The sequence below is a fragment of the Kryptolebias marmoratus genome, linkage group LG4 (genome assembly GCF_001649575.2).
Source record: "Kryptolebias marmoratus isolate JLee-2015 linkage group LG4, ASM164957v2, whole genome shotgun sequence".
Classification (NCBI taxonomy): Eukaryota; Metazoa; Chordata; class Actinopteri; order Cyprinodontiformes; family Rivulidae; genus Kryptolebias; species Kryptolebias marmoratus.
The window spans coordinates 16,513,464-16,529,967 of NC_051433.1; the positions used below are offsets into that span (position 1 = coordinate 16,513,464).

The window sequence follows — 16,504 nt, forward strand, 5'->3', positions numbered from 1 at the left end:
AGCTAAAATTAGCGAAACATAACTAAAAGCTAAAAATAGCAAAACTGTGTCTGAAAGCAGAAAATTTGGCAAACAAGAAACCCAAAATGAGCAAAAGCGAGAAGGAACATTAGAAGTGTCATGTAAGCTGAAGTAGATTTCAGGAGGAGTAGATTTTCTGAAGGAGCCGAAGGGATCTCAGTGTGTTTCTATGAGAAAATAAAATGTTAATAAAGTTAAGCAATTCAAAAAATATGCAAGTTACAAATAGTCCTGCTAAAAGTCACATGAAGTGTTCCTGATTTTTTGATACATGGTTGATTAAAACAGCACAAAGTATGTGGAAGTAGTTTTGTTGCAGGCATAAATGCTGAGTCAGCGTTCTCACTATTGTAATCAGAGCATGACTCAGCGTAGGCGAAGCCCGCCACCGTTTTCCACCAGGAAACACGTCAGCTGGGCCTCTTATGTGGCTCAGGACTCATCAGAGCTCGCACGGCCTGAACAGTGTGATCATGACGTGTCAGCTTCAGTTTCAATGTCCGATGTAATGTCCGATATGAACAGCGCTGAAGCAGAGGGACGACATTTAATCCTCCAGCTGCTGGAGATCAAAAACTGGGCTGGTCAGCGTGCAGCCAGGCGACATTAAATTAATGCTGCTTTTCTCTAACCTGTGCAGCCGTGGATGGCAAACTGAGAACAGAAAAGTAGAATATTTTTACTCTGTCCTGTCAAAAACACATAATCAGACTGTCTGATCAGGGAAGCCCTGGTCCTCATAAAAACACCTTTAAGGCTTTTAACTTCATTGTTAAATGCTGAGACTTTATATGTTCGGTGAGGATGACTCTCAGCTACCACCACACCAAACTTCAATTCAGCATCTATATATTTGACTGAGTTATAACCATTTGTGTGTCGGCTGATGTCGATTAGCTGTAGTGGCCTTTTTGGATCGAACTGATTCTGAAAGTTAATCAGTTGAGGACGTGCATCCATCGATCACTTTCTCAGACTTTCATCAAAATCTGTCCAGTGGATTGTGGGAAATTTTGCTAACAGACAAACAGGGTTGACCAAGCCAAGACGCTGTGTGGTGGGTAGAACCTGGGTTATGTGCTGTGAATTAGTCTCAGCTAATTCCACACCAAACTTTAGCTTAGCATTAGTAAAATGGACTGAGTTGTAGCAAATATTTGTGTATTTTCTACGGTCAGTTAGCTGTGGCGGCCATCTTGAATTGGGTTGCATCCAAAAGAAAAGTTGTAGACGTGCATCGAACAAAATCCGTCCAGTGGTTCATGACATATTTTGCACAGAGTTACAGGCGAAACCAATATTGATGTCTAATGATCCAAATCAGCAGACATTTTCTTTTATGTGGGCTTTGAATCGTGTTAAAATCTGAACTAAACTCAAATAGTGTCCATTAAAAATCTCAAATGAGTTAACTGGTGCAGGGCAGCTTCATGCATCTTTAATTAAAGCGATACAGACGGACATTCAGGTGTAAAATGAAGTGGAGATGAATGCTCAGGAACACGACACCAAACAAAGCTCCGGTGCCGGGGAAGAGGCCGTGACTGGTTCTGAAGTTTGCTGGAAGTGTGAAAACAGTGTGTGAGCTCAGCTGTCCTCAGAGTGTCCGCAGCAGGAAGGAGCAGGAGCTACAGTGAAGCTGGGAGCTCCAACTTCAGGCGTTTTTGTGCTTCATCCACTGTGGCCTCCCGTCACCGCTTCGTTTCAGTTTTTGCTTTTGCTTTATTGGAATAAAAAACAAAAAACAAAAGCAGAACTGATGATCTGGGCTTGTGAAAGAGGGAGAAAGAATAAAGGGAAATTCACCTCTGTGATAGTACAAATAAAGATTTAGCTCATTAATTAAAAAAGAGAGAGAAAGTGAAGGCGAGAGAGAGACAGAAAAAAGAAGAAAACAGGCACATGTGCAAACAGAGATGTAAGAAACTGCAGACTTGGCTCTCTAAAAGCTTCCTTTCATTTAGCTGGATTCATTCAAGAGCCAACACACAAAAGCGGACACACACCCACATGCCCCGGCTGACTGAAAGGCACCAAGGATAAGTGGTAGCTCGCTGAAAGGGAAAAGAGGGGAGCGAGAGGAGGTCGCCATGGCAACACAGGGGAGGCGGAGGGGAGGAGGGGGGAGTTGTCGCTTTTATTGGAGAAGGAGAATCAGCTTTGACTATCCCCTCATCCCCCCCATCCTCATTTCTCCCGTCTCCGTCTCACCTTTTCCCTCCTCTCTCTGACTGTGTGTGTGTGTGTGTGTGTGTGTGTGTGAGAGAGAGAGAGTGTGTTCCATCCTTCACGAGCTGACGTCAGCTTCCCGGGACATCTGCACGAAGACGTGAACATTCGAGTCACGTCTGTGGTTCCTAATCTTTTTATTTATTTATTATTATTATTATTTTGTTTCACGCGAGCACAACAAGTGACGCTCCTCGACGAGATCTCGCCGCGTTCTTGTCGAGTTCGAGGACCGAGGCGGTCAGGCAGACGAGATTATCAGGCAGTTGGGTCTTTGATTGAAATACAGTCAGTCTGTCAAGAATAATAAAACAGAATTAAGTGGGAATGCTCTCTCTCACACACACACACACACACACACACACACACACACACACACACACAGGTGTGCAGACGCTGAGCGGAGCATGTCCTCCCCCATCCCCCCACCCCCGTCACACTATCTGAATTCTGCTCACAGGTGGGTTGTTTCCCCGAGCCGGACCTGAGAAGACTCGACAACTCAAGGACAGCCCTCCCACCTCATCGCAGCCGAACCCCGGTGCCAGGTTGTGCGCGCGTGCGACTGCGTGAGGACGGAAACATAACGCGGAGAGTATGATGGAGCACCCGGCTGCCATGGCGACCAGCCCGGCGGTATCTAATAGCAACAGGCTGGTGGAGGAGAGGAGCTCGGCTCATCTGGGTGGGTGGGTGGAGGCTGAGGGTGGACGCACAGAGGGAGGAGAGGGACAGAGACAGATTTGAAGCCTGTGTTTTGTTTTGTTTTTTCTTTTTAAAAGATTCTTCCGGATGAAAACTTTTGCCCTCATCTCTCTCTCTTTGTTAAATCTTCACTCATTCATGTTTGAGGAGTTCACAGAATGATGGGAAACACCTACAGAGAGAGGTGGCTCGCTGAACACGTTAATAAGTTTATGTTTATAACATACTCACACACCTTAAAGGGATAGTTCACATTTTATTTTAAATGTGGGGGTTCTGCAGGAAGGTTACGAGCAACTAATATCTTACCTGTTGAAGATAGCTTCTGCAACGACTTCAAGTTGGAGAAATAAAGTTCAGTCCTGACCGGACTGAGAAGATAACAGTCAGAGTGGGGTCAACATTTAAGTGGATTGCCGCCATTTTTAAACATCTCCACTCGCAACAATACAGATGTGGTTCAGATCACTTTCAGCAATGCTCCAGAGGAAACACTGTATATGTAGAGTATATATAGTCAAAATGTAAAATAACCTGATTCCTGTTGTCTAACTTTAGTAAAATAAACTCATTATTTATTAGTTAAAATAAAGAGCTTTTAAATTCAGCGTGTCATATTTCACGTGTAAACAACAAGAACCACGAAGCCTCGGCGCTCTTTAACGCTCCTGGACTTTTATGTTTACTACCTTTAAACAAACATCAACAATCTCTTCATGTTATCAGGGTTTGTTGCTGGACAGTCAGTGAGTGGATGCGTCAGCCTGGATTCATGTTCTTGTGCCCTCAGGTCAGATTTTGGTGCTAACGATTGCTCAGATAACTTGTGTCTTATTTTGGAGTGCAGATTTTAACATTTCTGTGAACGAGGCAGACAGATTTTGGTTGTAACAAAAGTAGTAGACAACAGCTTAAACTCCAGCAGCTGCTGACGCTCCACCATCTCCCTCTGTCCCTCTAACCCGGTCTCTTCTGCCCTAAGCTGCTGCAGAAGCGCCCTCTAGTGACCCGGAGGGAAAACAGCAACAGAACAGAACAACAAATGCATTCACCGTGCAAGCCCGAAAACACGACACACACAGGAGAATGAACACACAGGAGTCTGTCGAGCTTGAATAAAAACCTCTAGTTTCAACGTTTCATGACAGTCAGGCAGGGTTTTCTTGTCTTGTTTTGTTGAGCTTGTAAACATCAGGTAAAAAATATTCTGCTGAAATTAAACAGCTGATCTGGGTCCAGATAAGAATTAATTTGGGTCTGAATCCAAACCACGGCCCACCATTTGGGAACCAATGTCATCAGCTATCCCTGAAGAAATGTCATGATTTGTCTTTTGGACGTGCTCCAGGCTGCAACAGAAGTGCTACAGCTTGCTGCTGATGCTACCTTTTGTGTTAGCAAATGACCACGTCCATGTGAAATAACCGTGTAACGTGAACATGGCAGCGTTTGCATGAACCTTAAAGAAATAAAGTGGTTTTAAGGTGGCAGCAGTCCGTGTTGGACTGTTTCTCCAAGCTCAGGCAGTTCAAATAGCCATCTACAACAGGTAAGATATTAACCGTTCCCAACCTTTCCACAGAACCCCACATTAAAAGAACTGAACTATTCCTTTAAGTGGTAGCTTCAGTGGTTTTGTTTGTTCTTTAATAAATAAACAACATAAAAAAACCCAGCTTATCTCATTAACGATCCCCGTGTTTATGTGTGAACAGCATGCAGTTGTGTTTATCAGAGGGGATGGCAACAGGTTTGTGTTCATCTGCTGGCTCTCTGTGCGCGGTTTCCATGGCGATAGGAATGGAGGGAGTTTAGTTTGAGGTTTACTAAGTTCGATGCAATTTATCTCTGCAACAAACAGGACGGCGTTTGATTTCTCAGAGGTGAGCTGTGTGCAGCGCGTTCAAACGCTTTGATCGTTTTTAAGACTGGAAGGTGGGGAGGGTGGAGTGGAGGGTGGAGGGGTGGAGGGTGGATAATCCAGGAACACACAGCCTGATGTTGGTTAGGGATGGAGTGGTCCTCGAGTGTAGCTCATTGCTCCTCTCTGGTGGTGAGACACGATGGTGCAGCTGATAAATCTGTCCTCTTCCAGCACAGAGGAAAAACTGACTTTTCTACAGACAGACTGATGTTCTTCACTCCTACAGAAAGTTTGATGAAGGAAAAGCTGGAGGAGAGCCTGGGTTAGGATAATTATCTCTGTTTTTTTAATCTGGCTGAAATACTTTATTACTGTGGGGAAATGTTTAGCTGCAAAAACAATTTATTTCTAAAGGACAAAACACAATCAGGGCTAATCTGCTTGTTGTTGATTATGACTTTTACAGGTTTGTGAATCACAAGTTATATTTCCGAACACCTTGAAGCAGCTTTTAGACTTTTTTTGAGCACTCAGCATTTTATTTATTTTTTTGGTCATATACTTTCATTTTAACTTTTATTTAACAGAAATATAAAACACAAATAAATAAACCCTGTACACATAATGTGTGTGTGCAGGAGGGTTTTGTGCACCTACGTATTAAAGACAAGAAGAGGTTTTCCATCAACAAGCTGGTGGCATCACTGAGGACATGTTTGCTGATGTTAGCTTTAAGCTCTGAACACGACACGCTCTCCGAGTCCTTATGATTGTGAGGTTTTTTTTGTTTGTTTTCTTGTTGTGTAATAAGGAGCAATACAGTCTTTTAGAATAATCAAGAGAAAAATATGACAAGGAGAATTTGAAATTATTTTCCAAACTTCACACAGAACCATTACAGAAACATAAATGCCGGGGATCGCTACAACAGTAATCTTGTCATAATGTTTTGAATTCAGACAGATATGTTACCATGTGACTTTTTTATGAGTCTAAACTGTAAAATGCTTCCTGTTGGCTTGCGCTGGAATATGGCGCTATAAATTATTAGCAGCAGAAGAAGGCTGTGGTTGTTTATAGCAGTCCTTATAAGGTTTATTAATAAATTTGATGTTTGCTTCTGAACAATGTGTCCATTTCTGAAAAAAGAAAAGAAGTTCAAAGCTTTTTTTCCTCTTTCTATATTTTCCTTGCTTGTTATCTAACACAAATACGAAGGAAGAAAAGAAAAACTAGCTTTGTCAGTAGCTCATTATTCAAGCGTTTAAATAAATGGTTTTGTTAATTTGAGTGTTAACTGTGGACCAAGCTACCGGTTCATTCATTATATAAGATTTTTCTTTATGGTTGGATGATTCATCTGTCAGCGTTCAGCGGTTTAACAAACCAAACATCCAATTTGGTAAAAGGACTGGAATGAGCGAAAAGGCGTCAATAATTTACAAAAAACACTTTAAAAGACCTTTATTAAGCCCGGCGAACCATTGCTGAAGAACACTTTAAAAGAATGAGGACTCGCTGAAAGAAAAATAATAATAAAAAACACTTTGGTTGAAAGCGATCATTCTGTTTTAATGTAGGTTTTGTAAATGAGCAGTAAAGTGTTTCATATTTTAATCACAATTTAAACATGATGCTGGATTTAAAGATGCTGCGAGTGTTAATTGAAAAACATCTTCACGTGTTAAAAAGTGGATCTCTGCCCACAGCCTCAAACATGTTGATGTAAATCTCAGTTTTTCAGCATTTTGAACTAAGTGAATTAATGTTGCTCCATTCACACTGTCAGAACTTTCTCAGAAAAAGAAAACAATTAGTTTGTAATTCTTTGAGTTAAAGGGATAGTTATTCCTTTACAGCTATTACATTACAAATATTAGGATATAAGGAGAGAACAGGTAACATATTAATTGTTTAAAACCTTTTCACAGATTCCCACTTTAAAAGATCTGAACTATTGCTTTAGGATGTTGAAGACTGTTGGCCCATGTGTTCACATTTACTCTTGATGCTCACCAGCTTCACCAGGTTAAAAACAAATAAACTTAAACTTATAGAAACTCGTGTCTTGTTTTAGCTTCATTGTTGTCAAAGTGGTGGAGAAACATTTACTTTTAAAGCGTTTTGTTTGGCACGGACAGAAGATATGAACTTGTGACTTTTCTGTAAAAGCATTTGGTGGAGTTGTTCCGCTGCAAGTCAGGGATTGATTTTTTTCAGCTATAGCTGGTTTCAAGTTATCTCCTAACAACACAAAGGTTGCTGTGAATCAACAGCTCTCTATGTGATTATCCTGAGATAAAACATGTCTTTCTTTGAAGCTCTACAAAAAACAAGGGGTATCTGAACGACTTCATGCCATCGAACCTTTCACCACGTTTCAGGCAGTGTTTTAGTCACCGCAGAGTAAAAGCTGTCAAATACACGGGTTAGTTCTTAGTTTCCAAACCTGAGAGTCAGCTGTTGTCTGAGCTCTGAACTCTTTAGTCTTTATGTCAAAATGTTCTCGACAAACACACTAAACTGCGATCACCCAGTCCAGTTAGCGTGTTGTCAGATGTTGGCTACTTTGCCTTGTCTTATATGACCGCCCAGACGTCTTATAACACAGTGTCAGCATGATGTGAGGTAAGGAGCAGCAGAATGAGCACAAAACACCAGACAGGAGCTTCAGGACTGCAACGACGTGACACAAATCTTATAATAACCTAAGACTGCGTCACAACCACAAAACACCATGCAAAGACTTAAAGTGCGGCTTTTTACAGAACCCCAGTTCACACACATGCGCAGAGCGGATCCAGAAACCAGCAGGCCATCGGGTTTTGCATCTATTGTTGCTCTTTGCGAAGCAAGGATCCTCTGAATGACTCAAAACCACGGTCCAGTGACGGCAACAGGACTAAATCCCTCTGAGATCTGCAATGTTTCTGAAGCTTATTAAACTCTTACAAGCAAATCAGAACCCGTCAGTGAATAGTTTGGTTTATTTATATGAATATTCTTACATATCTTACAAGATTGCATAAGACAAACAAACAACTGGAGTCCATATGAGCTCATCTAAAGAAGAAAAGCAACAAAACACAACATTCACAAGCTATCCTACAGTTCTTGCATCTTTGACAGAGCTGTCAGCCTAATAAATAAACTCAACACATACAGGAGATTTATACTGAAAAAAGTGAAACCCGTTAGAGAATCAGAGGTGTTGCTTTCTGCAGAATTTCAGAAACAATCACTGCAGATAAAAATATATAACAACTTAAATGACTGACTGCAAAATAACAGGAAAAGTTCCAAAAAGTCACAGATACAAGTGTTTCTTTGCTCTGATGATCCGTGCAGTGACAAGAGCAAGTAAGTACTTGACTTTCCGCTTCATTTTTTAGTTTAATTTAATCATTTTTCCTAAACATTTTAGATCCACGACATTGTGGGAAAAATGATCTCAGTGTGGTTCAGATTAATGTATTATCACTGGTGCTGATAACCTGTAGTTAACTCTGGGTGTGACGTAGTGGTGGGAAGACAGGGATGGAGCCTCTGTCTGTCTCGCTCTGCAGTGTGTGTGTGTGTGTGTGTGTGAGTAATGTGACCAGATCTTAGCTGCAGTTGGGAAGTAATCAGGTGGCAGCAATAAAAGATTTCAAAAGACCCTACTTCGAGGAGAACGGTTATCTGAATACCTCGGAGGTAAAGAAAAGGGAAATAAAAAGTTCCCATAATGCCTCTTTCCCCTCAATATCTTTAAAGAGCTGGTTGGGATAATAAAACTAAATTTCCAGTCATCAGCCAGACGAGAGCAAACTGCTGAAATCAAGTTGTGCTTTTTTAAAATAATTGTAAAACATTGATTGTCCATAAATTCACACATTTCCTAAAATTAGTGGCACCAGAGTTCTCCATTCAGAGCCTTTGCTCCTCACACTATATTTTTAATTTCTTTTTCTTTTTTGGTTAGTTGTATGCACCTGCCTCATACCTCCAACAAGGAGGTTATGTTTTCAGTAATGTCTGTTTATTTGTCTGTCTGTGTACAAGATTACTCAAAAAGTTATGTTAGTATTTTCATGAAATTTTCAGGAAACATCAAACATGCTGCAAAGAACGAGTGGTTAAATTTAGGTGCTGATTCGGTCAAAGTTCAAAGTCAAAGGTCAAGCTTACAGGTTATCCTGCGCTCTAAGTGCAAACTGCACAGCTGGACACCTCATGGGTCAAGGCTGATGTCTATTGATTTCAAGGTCACAAAATCAAAGGTCAAGGTCAAAGGTGACTCCTTCGGTAAAACCTTCTCTGTGCTCCAGCAGGTGTCCCCTTTGTTACCTTTGTTAGCAAGATTACATAAAAACTAATAATGAACAAATTTGGATAAAGTTTTCAAGAAATGTTGGGGTTAGTACAAAAAAATAAATAAATAAACAAATAATTAATATTTGATGGTGATCCAGGTCATGATCCTGCTTGAACTCTTTTTTATTGGTGCTACAGCCTCGTAGATAATAGTACTACTTGGTTAGGGTTAGTGAAATCTTTTGACTTGTCTTAAAATCAACCCTTATTCAGTGTTAATGGCATTTTCTACATCTACATTTTTTAAATAGTTTTTTTTTCATAGTTATGCTTTTTCTCTAGCACTCTGTCTGCAAATAACACAGAAACTTCCCTGAAAAATGGATCAAGTAAACAGAATAAGAGACTCATTAGAGCCATGAGCTTGAGATAACTTCAACATTAACCTCTAAATGAGTTTTGCTCTTCTTCTTACGCCGGCAGCGCTCCTCTGAGTAGCGCTCCCCTCGATGGATCTCCAGGTAGGGATGCCAGTCTTCAGATGGAGAGCAGAGGGATTTCAGACGCTGGAAAGAAGAGTGTGAACAGATCTTATTTATCTATTAGTTTTATTGCTTTTTTAAAAATTTTACAACTATCCCTTCCCGCAGTTCTCGCAGAGTGGTAAAGTGCTTTGGGAAATGCAGAAGACGGTATATAAAAATGTTTGAATAACCACACACCTTCCAGGGGTTTCCCTTTGCTTTTATCAGCTTATAAACAGCGACAGCAGGGATCCAGATAATGACGAACACGACCATGCACCAGCCCAGAGCCAAGCCCCAGCCCGGAAAATCGATTTTCCCATAGGTGGGGGGGACAAAGGTTGCAAGAGACCATCCCAAGATCACCTGAGCAGGAATACAAGTTCGGGTTTATTCATTCGTTTTGACTCATGTCGCTAGAAAACTCAACAGAAAGTGTTTCTCCAAACTGAGGTCATTCAAAGAGCTATCTGCAACAAGTATGATCGCTTTAAGAACAGAACTGCTTCTTCTTAGGTAAATGTGAGTAGGCAGAAACAACATGAGAGGGATTCTTTTCACCAGTATGATGCAGGGGCTGATAAAGAACCAGCAGGCTCTCCACCACAGCCAGAAAGCTGAAGTCTTGTTTCCAATCATCATCTCAATGTCTTTTATAAAACGGTTCCCTCCTGTGAAACAAAAACACACAAGCTGGAGTTAGAGTCCATCTGTTCCCTTCAGAAGTGTGCATGCACAGGTTTTTAGTGGTCATATTCACCGTATATGTAGGAGATGCCAATGATCTCCAGGAGAACCAGAACCAGCAGCACCCAGCTGGCTACGAACTGATCGATGAGGGTCACCCAGTATATTCCTGCCTATAGTGTTCACACACACACACACACACACACACACACATACTGAGGGTGTTAAGTAGTCCTGAGTGGGATAAAAGTAAAGGAAGGTACATCGATGCAGACTTACTTCTGTGACACATGGCAGACCCAGGAGGTAGAGGATGGAACATATTGTTATCGTCACTAAGGCTCGTCTGGATTTGAAGATTTTAGGGAAAGCATCAAGCAGGCAGGTGGTTAATATCTCTAAAGACAACAACAACAAAAAAAACAACCATCAGCAAAAGTTTTAACGTTCTGCAAATACGACGCCGCAGCTGAAAACCTAACCTATTCCTGCGAACTGCGAGTCCAGACCGACGGTTAAAAGCATGAAGAAGAACAAAATGGACCACAGCTGGGAGACGGGAAGCTTAGAAAGAGCGTCCGGATAGGCAATGAAGGCCAGGCCAAAACCTGCACAAAAAGAAAGCAAAGTAAACAAAAGTCCTTCAGATTATAACTAGCTTTTTTTCTCTTCAGATTTTAACTCATTAGTTTCCAGATAAACTAATTGTCTCACCTTCCTTCACAACTTCCTCAACGGGTACTTTATAGATGTGAGCCATATGACCCAATATGGAAAATATAGCAAAACCTGCAAGAACGCTGGTCCCTGCAAAGAAAACAGGGCATAAATTAGTATCAGTAATAATTTAATATTAATAATAAGTATATTAGCTGTAAGCTCCTACCAGCATTAGTAAGTGATACAACAAATGAGTCCTTAAAGACGTTGTTGTGAAAGTTGTTATAAGAAGCGAGAGTCATGAGTCCTCCCCAGCCCACAGACAGAGAATAGAAGGTCTGAGTCGCAGCATCTTTCCACACCTGCAGCACATCGGCAGCGGTTTCCATCAAACAGGAGCTTCGTTTTTCTCAGTCTAAAACTCATTCCACGTGCCGTTCTCGGAGGTGGACGGCGGGACGCCTACCTGGGCTTCATACAGCTTTGTCAAATTGGACTGGGCGCCAATGTAGAACTCTATCCCATCTCTAGCTCCTTCTAGTGTCACACCTCGGATCAACAGGATCAAAATCACCACGTAGGGAAACGTGGCTGTGAAATACACAACCTGGACAGACGAAAGTAAAGTTAGATTTATAACAGGCTTGGTATAGGTGGTAATGTTCACATGACCCTCCAGTCTGAAAGCACTTTCACTAAAACTAATGTCATATTTGATGTAATAGTTGACTATACATGTATTTAAGAAATAGTTTGGGAAGTATTTGCTTAGACAGACTATTGCATTCAAAGAAGAACAGAAAATTGGCTATGTAAGAAATATTCACTGCTAAAAAATCTGTTATGTTTGTTTAGACAGCAAATCACAAGCACTAAAAGCAAAACATTTTCTGCCCACTTGATTATCAGAGTGACACAGCTTCAACAAAATTTTTACTTTAATTTTTTACTTTATTAACAAGTCAGTTATCAATGCATGCCTCTGTTTTTTCTTTCCTGAAATGACAAATTTATCATTTCTGGTAAGAGGTGCTAGATGTTGTTTCAGATGATAAATTATGAATTTACCACAGAGAACAAAAAAAACATTTATTAAAGTGTGGCTATTCTGATTTGATTCAGCTTTAACTTTTAAATATATTACTTAACGACATTAAATTAAATTGAATACTGTGAATGTTGGTCAAAGTCAGATACTAGAGAGATGTTAAACTACGTGATGTTTATCCCTTAGCTCCCTGATGACCATTGCTTATCAGACTCAAAACACGTTTTTAGCAAATAAATTGACTTTAGATTGGTTAGACTTTCTTTTGGGAACAGTGCTCAACACTGGCAGATCGCTCAGAGTTTAATTTAGTTGCTTATAGAAAAAAAAATCTATAAACAACTATTATCTTAAGACAAAGACAAAGACTGACAAACTGTTTCCTGTTTGCACTGATGCATGACAATTCGATGTTTGATGTGTATTCTAGGATCTGCTGAAAGTCCTTTGCCACCATCTAGCCCTCGGCCCCTGGGACTGTGCAGCAAAGTGATTTTGCAGAATTAGGCAGTTTTTGAAACACTGTGATGGATGAAGGGTAGTATTTGTACAGAAACACATGCTGAAATTCAATTTCAAAACCCCATTTTAGCAATAACAGCATTATTTCCACACCTAAGACTGAAAAATTTGTTTAATTATTCCATTTACATCATACCTAAATTTATACTTATTGTATTCAAACTAACAGTCTCTACTTAAACGCAGTAAGGGTTTAGACATCTTTATTCTGAGAATGTTTGTTGTTAAATGCAACTAAAGTAATACATTTATATATATTTACGTGATGTAAATCAGGGTCAGTCACTAAATGACAAAAGTAGGGAGAAATAGAGAACAGTGTGTACTAAACTATCTGACTTTTTACTGTTTATTAATTATTTGTATTTTTTTTTTTCATCGGGTGGTATTTTGCTTGTTGGATATTCTTTGTCTGTTTTGGCAGAACATTTTGCGGTTCTCATTTTTGGACCCCAGCCGGAAGCTGACTTACTTTGCCTGAAGACTTGATCCCTCTGATAAGAGCTCCAGCAACAAGGATGGAGCACAGCAGCAAACAGAGGGCCAGGTGCCAAACTACGGGCCCTGTTTCATCCAGACCGCCGGATCTCCGCAGAGCTACAAGGCTGAAAGGACAGGAGAAATCTCACTAGCATGTGTGCATTCAGAGGCATAACAGCAGTATGTGTGTTTGAGCTAGTTTGGCATGAAATTTGATATTCTTACTCCCAGTACTGCTCACTCGGGCTCTGCACCGGCACTGTGATTATATCTGATGAAGGACAAGTGTTGTTTTCCTGAGTCCAGTTGGCCGTCAAAACACCACTCACATTACAAAAGGCTAGGGGGGAAAAGTACAGGTGAATGGCTTACCTAAAATACCCCTTGATAAGTATCATTTCCCAGAATGCAATTATCTGTAATGGTTATTTTAATATTTGCAGAGCGATTGAAGGATGAGTCACAGATATCTGGACATCTTTTCATTTAAGTTGTCATTCCTCCTCAGAGGAATGTCAGCTTTTACCAAATAGCAGATTTAATCTTTGCAAGAACAGGAGCTTTAAAAAGAAACAACAAAAAAAAAAAAAAAAAAAATCACCTATAGGCGTGTTGCTGCAGTTACTGTCAGCCCAGTTAGAGCAACTGGACCACGGCAGAACAGACTGCATGGAGGCGAACATGTAGTACAGACTGTATGCAATGATCACGTTGTAGTAAATTGAAACTAGCAGAGTGACAATGACCATGCCAATCCCAACACCTGGAAAGGGAGAAGAGAATTTATTATAGATGTGTTTACAACTAAAAACACAAAAACAGTGATCAACAACATTCTAGCAACCCTAATCTCTTTTTACTTTGCTTGAAAGGAACAAACCTCCTCTAATTCTCCTTTGATTCATAGTTCTCTGAAGGTCTCTCAAAGTTTTTTTTATTTGGGCTTTGGCTGCTGTTTTTGTTTTGTTTTTTACTCATTTTCTGTTCAGTCGACATACCCAATCACGACAGCACCTTATGCCTTTTAAAATAAAGAAACTAAACAAGTGCAGGACAAAAGTAGAAGAGCCGGGCTTAAAAGCTATCTACAGCAGGTAAAGAGTACCTAAAAGTCACAATTTAATTAATAAACAGGAACAAATCCAACAAAGACCTGAGCTGACAGAGGATTCGTCCTTCGGCTGATCACTGACTGTATGTCAGGTTTGTGGAAATCAATGTGTTGGTGCTAAAATAACATTTGCTGCTGGTAAGAAAGTGCCTAAAGATCCAGTTTAAACTTGGGTAAGTTGTCTGTTATGTGTCGACCCAAGACTGGTTCATTCCCTGAGTTTAGCAACCTTTTAATACCCAGTGATTCGTAGTTAAGTGGTCTAACGAAGGCAAAGCTATTCGTCTGAAAATGATCAGGTACTGGGATGAAAATGAGTGAAAAAGCTGCCAAATTCCAAAGAAAAACAAATAAAGATATTTGAAAAACTTAAAATTTATTATTCAATGCCACTTTAAAAGATGACAAGGAAGTTTGGCTTCTTGGAAGAAAAATATAAAAAATGAGGAAACTTCTTTACACTGTAAATATGATTGTTTTAAATATATGTTCATCTGCTGTACATATATATATATATACACACATATTACTATTAATGCATTACTAGAAATACAGCATAACAATCCACATTAGTTTATGCTGCATCAGTGAACATCAAATAATCTGCAGCCTTTCCTTTTAAAACAAACCCCATCATGCACATTTATAATATTTATGTATAATCTCTGTTTTGATTGAGTCAGTTTTATGAAGCCAAAAAGCCATAAAACCATACCTTTACATGTTCAGAGTTAATTTTTGATTAGAGTTGTTCATTAACAGCGAGCCTCAGTAAATAGAAGATAGGATTCCTTTAGGTTCAAACAGTTGATTATTAACTCCACTCACTGATAAACTGGTGTTAAGATACAGTGCCTTTAAAAAGTATTCACCCCTTTGGATGGTTTATGCTTTTATTGCCGTCATAAATCTATTACGGTCAATATAAGTTGTTATTTCTTTTTTACAAAAAAAAAACCCCAAACAAACAACTTTTTCAATGTCACAGTGAAATCAAATTTCTACAAAGTAATGGCAAATAAATAAAAATGGGTAATGTAAAATGATTGCAAAAATATTCACCCCCTTTAAAGTGGCTGTCCTAATTCAGATCAGAGAAAAGACTATTGCAGAGTACAAGTCAGGGGATGGAAACAAAATGATTTCCAAGGTCCTTAACATCCCCAGGAGTTCTGTTAAATCCATCGTGATGAGAAGGAAGGAATATGGGACAAGCGTAAACCTACCAAGAGCAGGCCGTCCTCACACACTGAGTGACCGTGCAAGAAGGAGAAGCTACATACAACACAGTTCTTTTACAGACAGCATCAGATTGTCCTCCAGGATCTCTCTTTCTTTTGCAGCATTCATTTTATCTCTTATCTATTTTTTCAAGCCTTCCACATGCGAACTCTAGTTGAGATTTAATCTCAGTTTTCTTCTGCAGTTTTCCAACACCAGTGAGGGTCGTCTTACCCTGCAGAAGCGGCACCGATCTCCATACGTTGATTGGACCTTGGCTGCAGAACTGACCAAAGGCACTTTCAAGGAAGAAAAGGGGAATTCCAGTCACCACCAGCATGGTAAAGTAGGGGATGAGGAAGGCACCTGCTCAAGACAAGAAGGAACATTATGATAACAACTTACTAAAAAACATATAAAAACCCTCACGGATAACAAATATTGAGGTACCTCCTCCATTCTTGTAGGCCAAATATGGAAACCTCCAGATGTTTCCCAGTCCGACAGCATAGCCGATCATAGAGAGGATGTAGTCGCTCTTACTCGACCAGTTCCCACGTTCTGTATTTTCATCCCCATTATCCACATGTGGATCCTGATCATCGAAGGTTCAGATACGTTATAAACAAGAAAGACCATATTGTAGCCAGATCATCAGACCATGATTTATGGGTTTTAGAGCCACAGAATGGGAAATAATGCAATTATTCCTGATGATGCTGACTCCATAATGACAAACTCACAGACACTTCTAACAACTGCATGATTTAAAGCAGGAAACATTTAAAATCCAGCAACATTCAGTGAAACAAACTTCTTGTGCTCTTGGGTTAATTTACCTTGGATTTCTAGTCAGAAATAGATGCAGAGCATTTATTTTCCACCCAATTCCTGAACAACTTTTCTGTGGTTAAATTAGCAATTAAGTTCTGCAAAAGCAAGTCCACGTTCCTACCTGTTCGGCGGCTGCAGGATTTTTGAAAAGTAAGTCTGTGAAACTGTCCCAGCCGTACTTTTTCATGTCCTTTCACCTCGTGTGTTACGCTCTAAGGAATCTGAATGTGTTTCTGCCCGTTTGTTGTATTGTTTCTCCTCCAAAGATTAGAGAGGAGACGTTTTCCAACCTATCACCTGCC

The 16,504-nt window shown here is 40.1% G+C and overlaps 1 protein-coding gene across 1 annotated transcript; it reads right to left on the reverse strand.

Annotated features, from left to right (window-relative positions):
- Positions 1 to 6,371: 6,371 nt before the first annotated feature.
- Positions 6,372 to 16,504, reverse strand: slc6a14 (solute carrier family 6 member 14). Its single transcript, XM_017415738.3, has 15 exons — positions 16,324 to 16,504; positions 15,819 to 15,963; positions 15,603 to 15,734; positions 13,638 to 13,799; positions 13,262 to 13,376; positions 13,029 to 13,161; positions 11,453 to 11,593; positions 11,213 to 11,348; positions 11,041 to 11,133; positions 10,809 to 10,934; positions 10,606 to 10,724; positions 10,400 to 10,499; positions 10,201 to 10,310; positions 9,838 to 10,005; positions 6,372 to 9,681 (listed from the first exon to the last, which is right to left on the reverse strand). The coding sequence occupies exons 1-15, from the start codon at positions 16,387 to 16,389 to the stop codon at positions 9,526 to 9,528; spliced, it is 1,902 nt and encodes a 633-aa protein (XP_017271227.1). The 5' UTR covers positions 16,390 to 16,504; the 3' UTR covers positions 6,372 to 9,525.

What these genes read in the sequence shown, in the direction of transcription:
- slc6a14 (XM_017415738.3), bottom strand. Translation starts at nt 16,389, where the DNA reads ATGAAAAAGTACGGCTGGGACAGTTTCACAGACTTACTTTTCAAAAAT. An exon ending in GTCTGCCATGTGTCACAGAA is followed by an intron (nt 10,500 to 10,605) that starts GTAAGTCTGCAT and finishes TGAACACTATAG; the next exon opens with GCAGGAATATACTGGGTGAC. An exon ending in TCAGCCCCTGCATCATACTG is followed by an intron (nt 10,006 to 10,200) that starts GTGAAAAGAATC and finishes ATTCCTGCTCAG; the next exon opens with GTGATCTTGGGATGGTCTCT.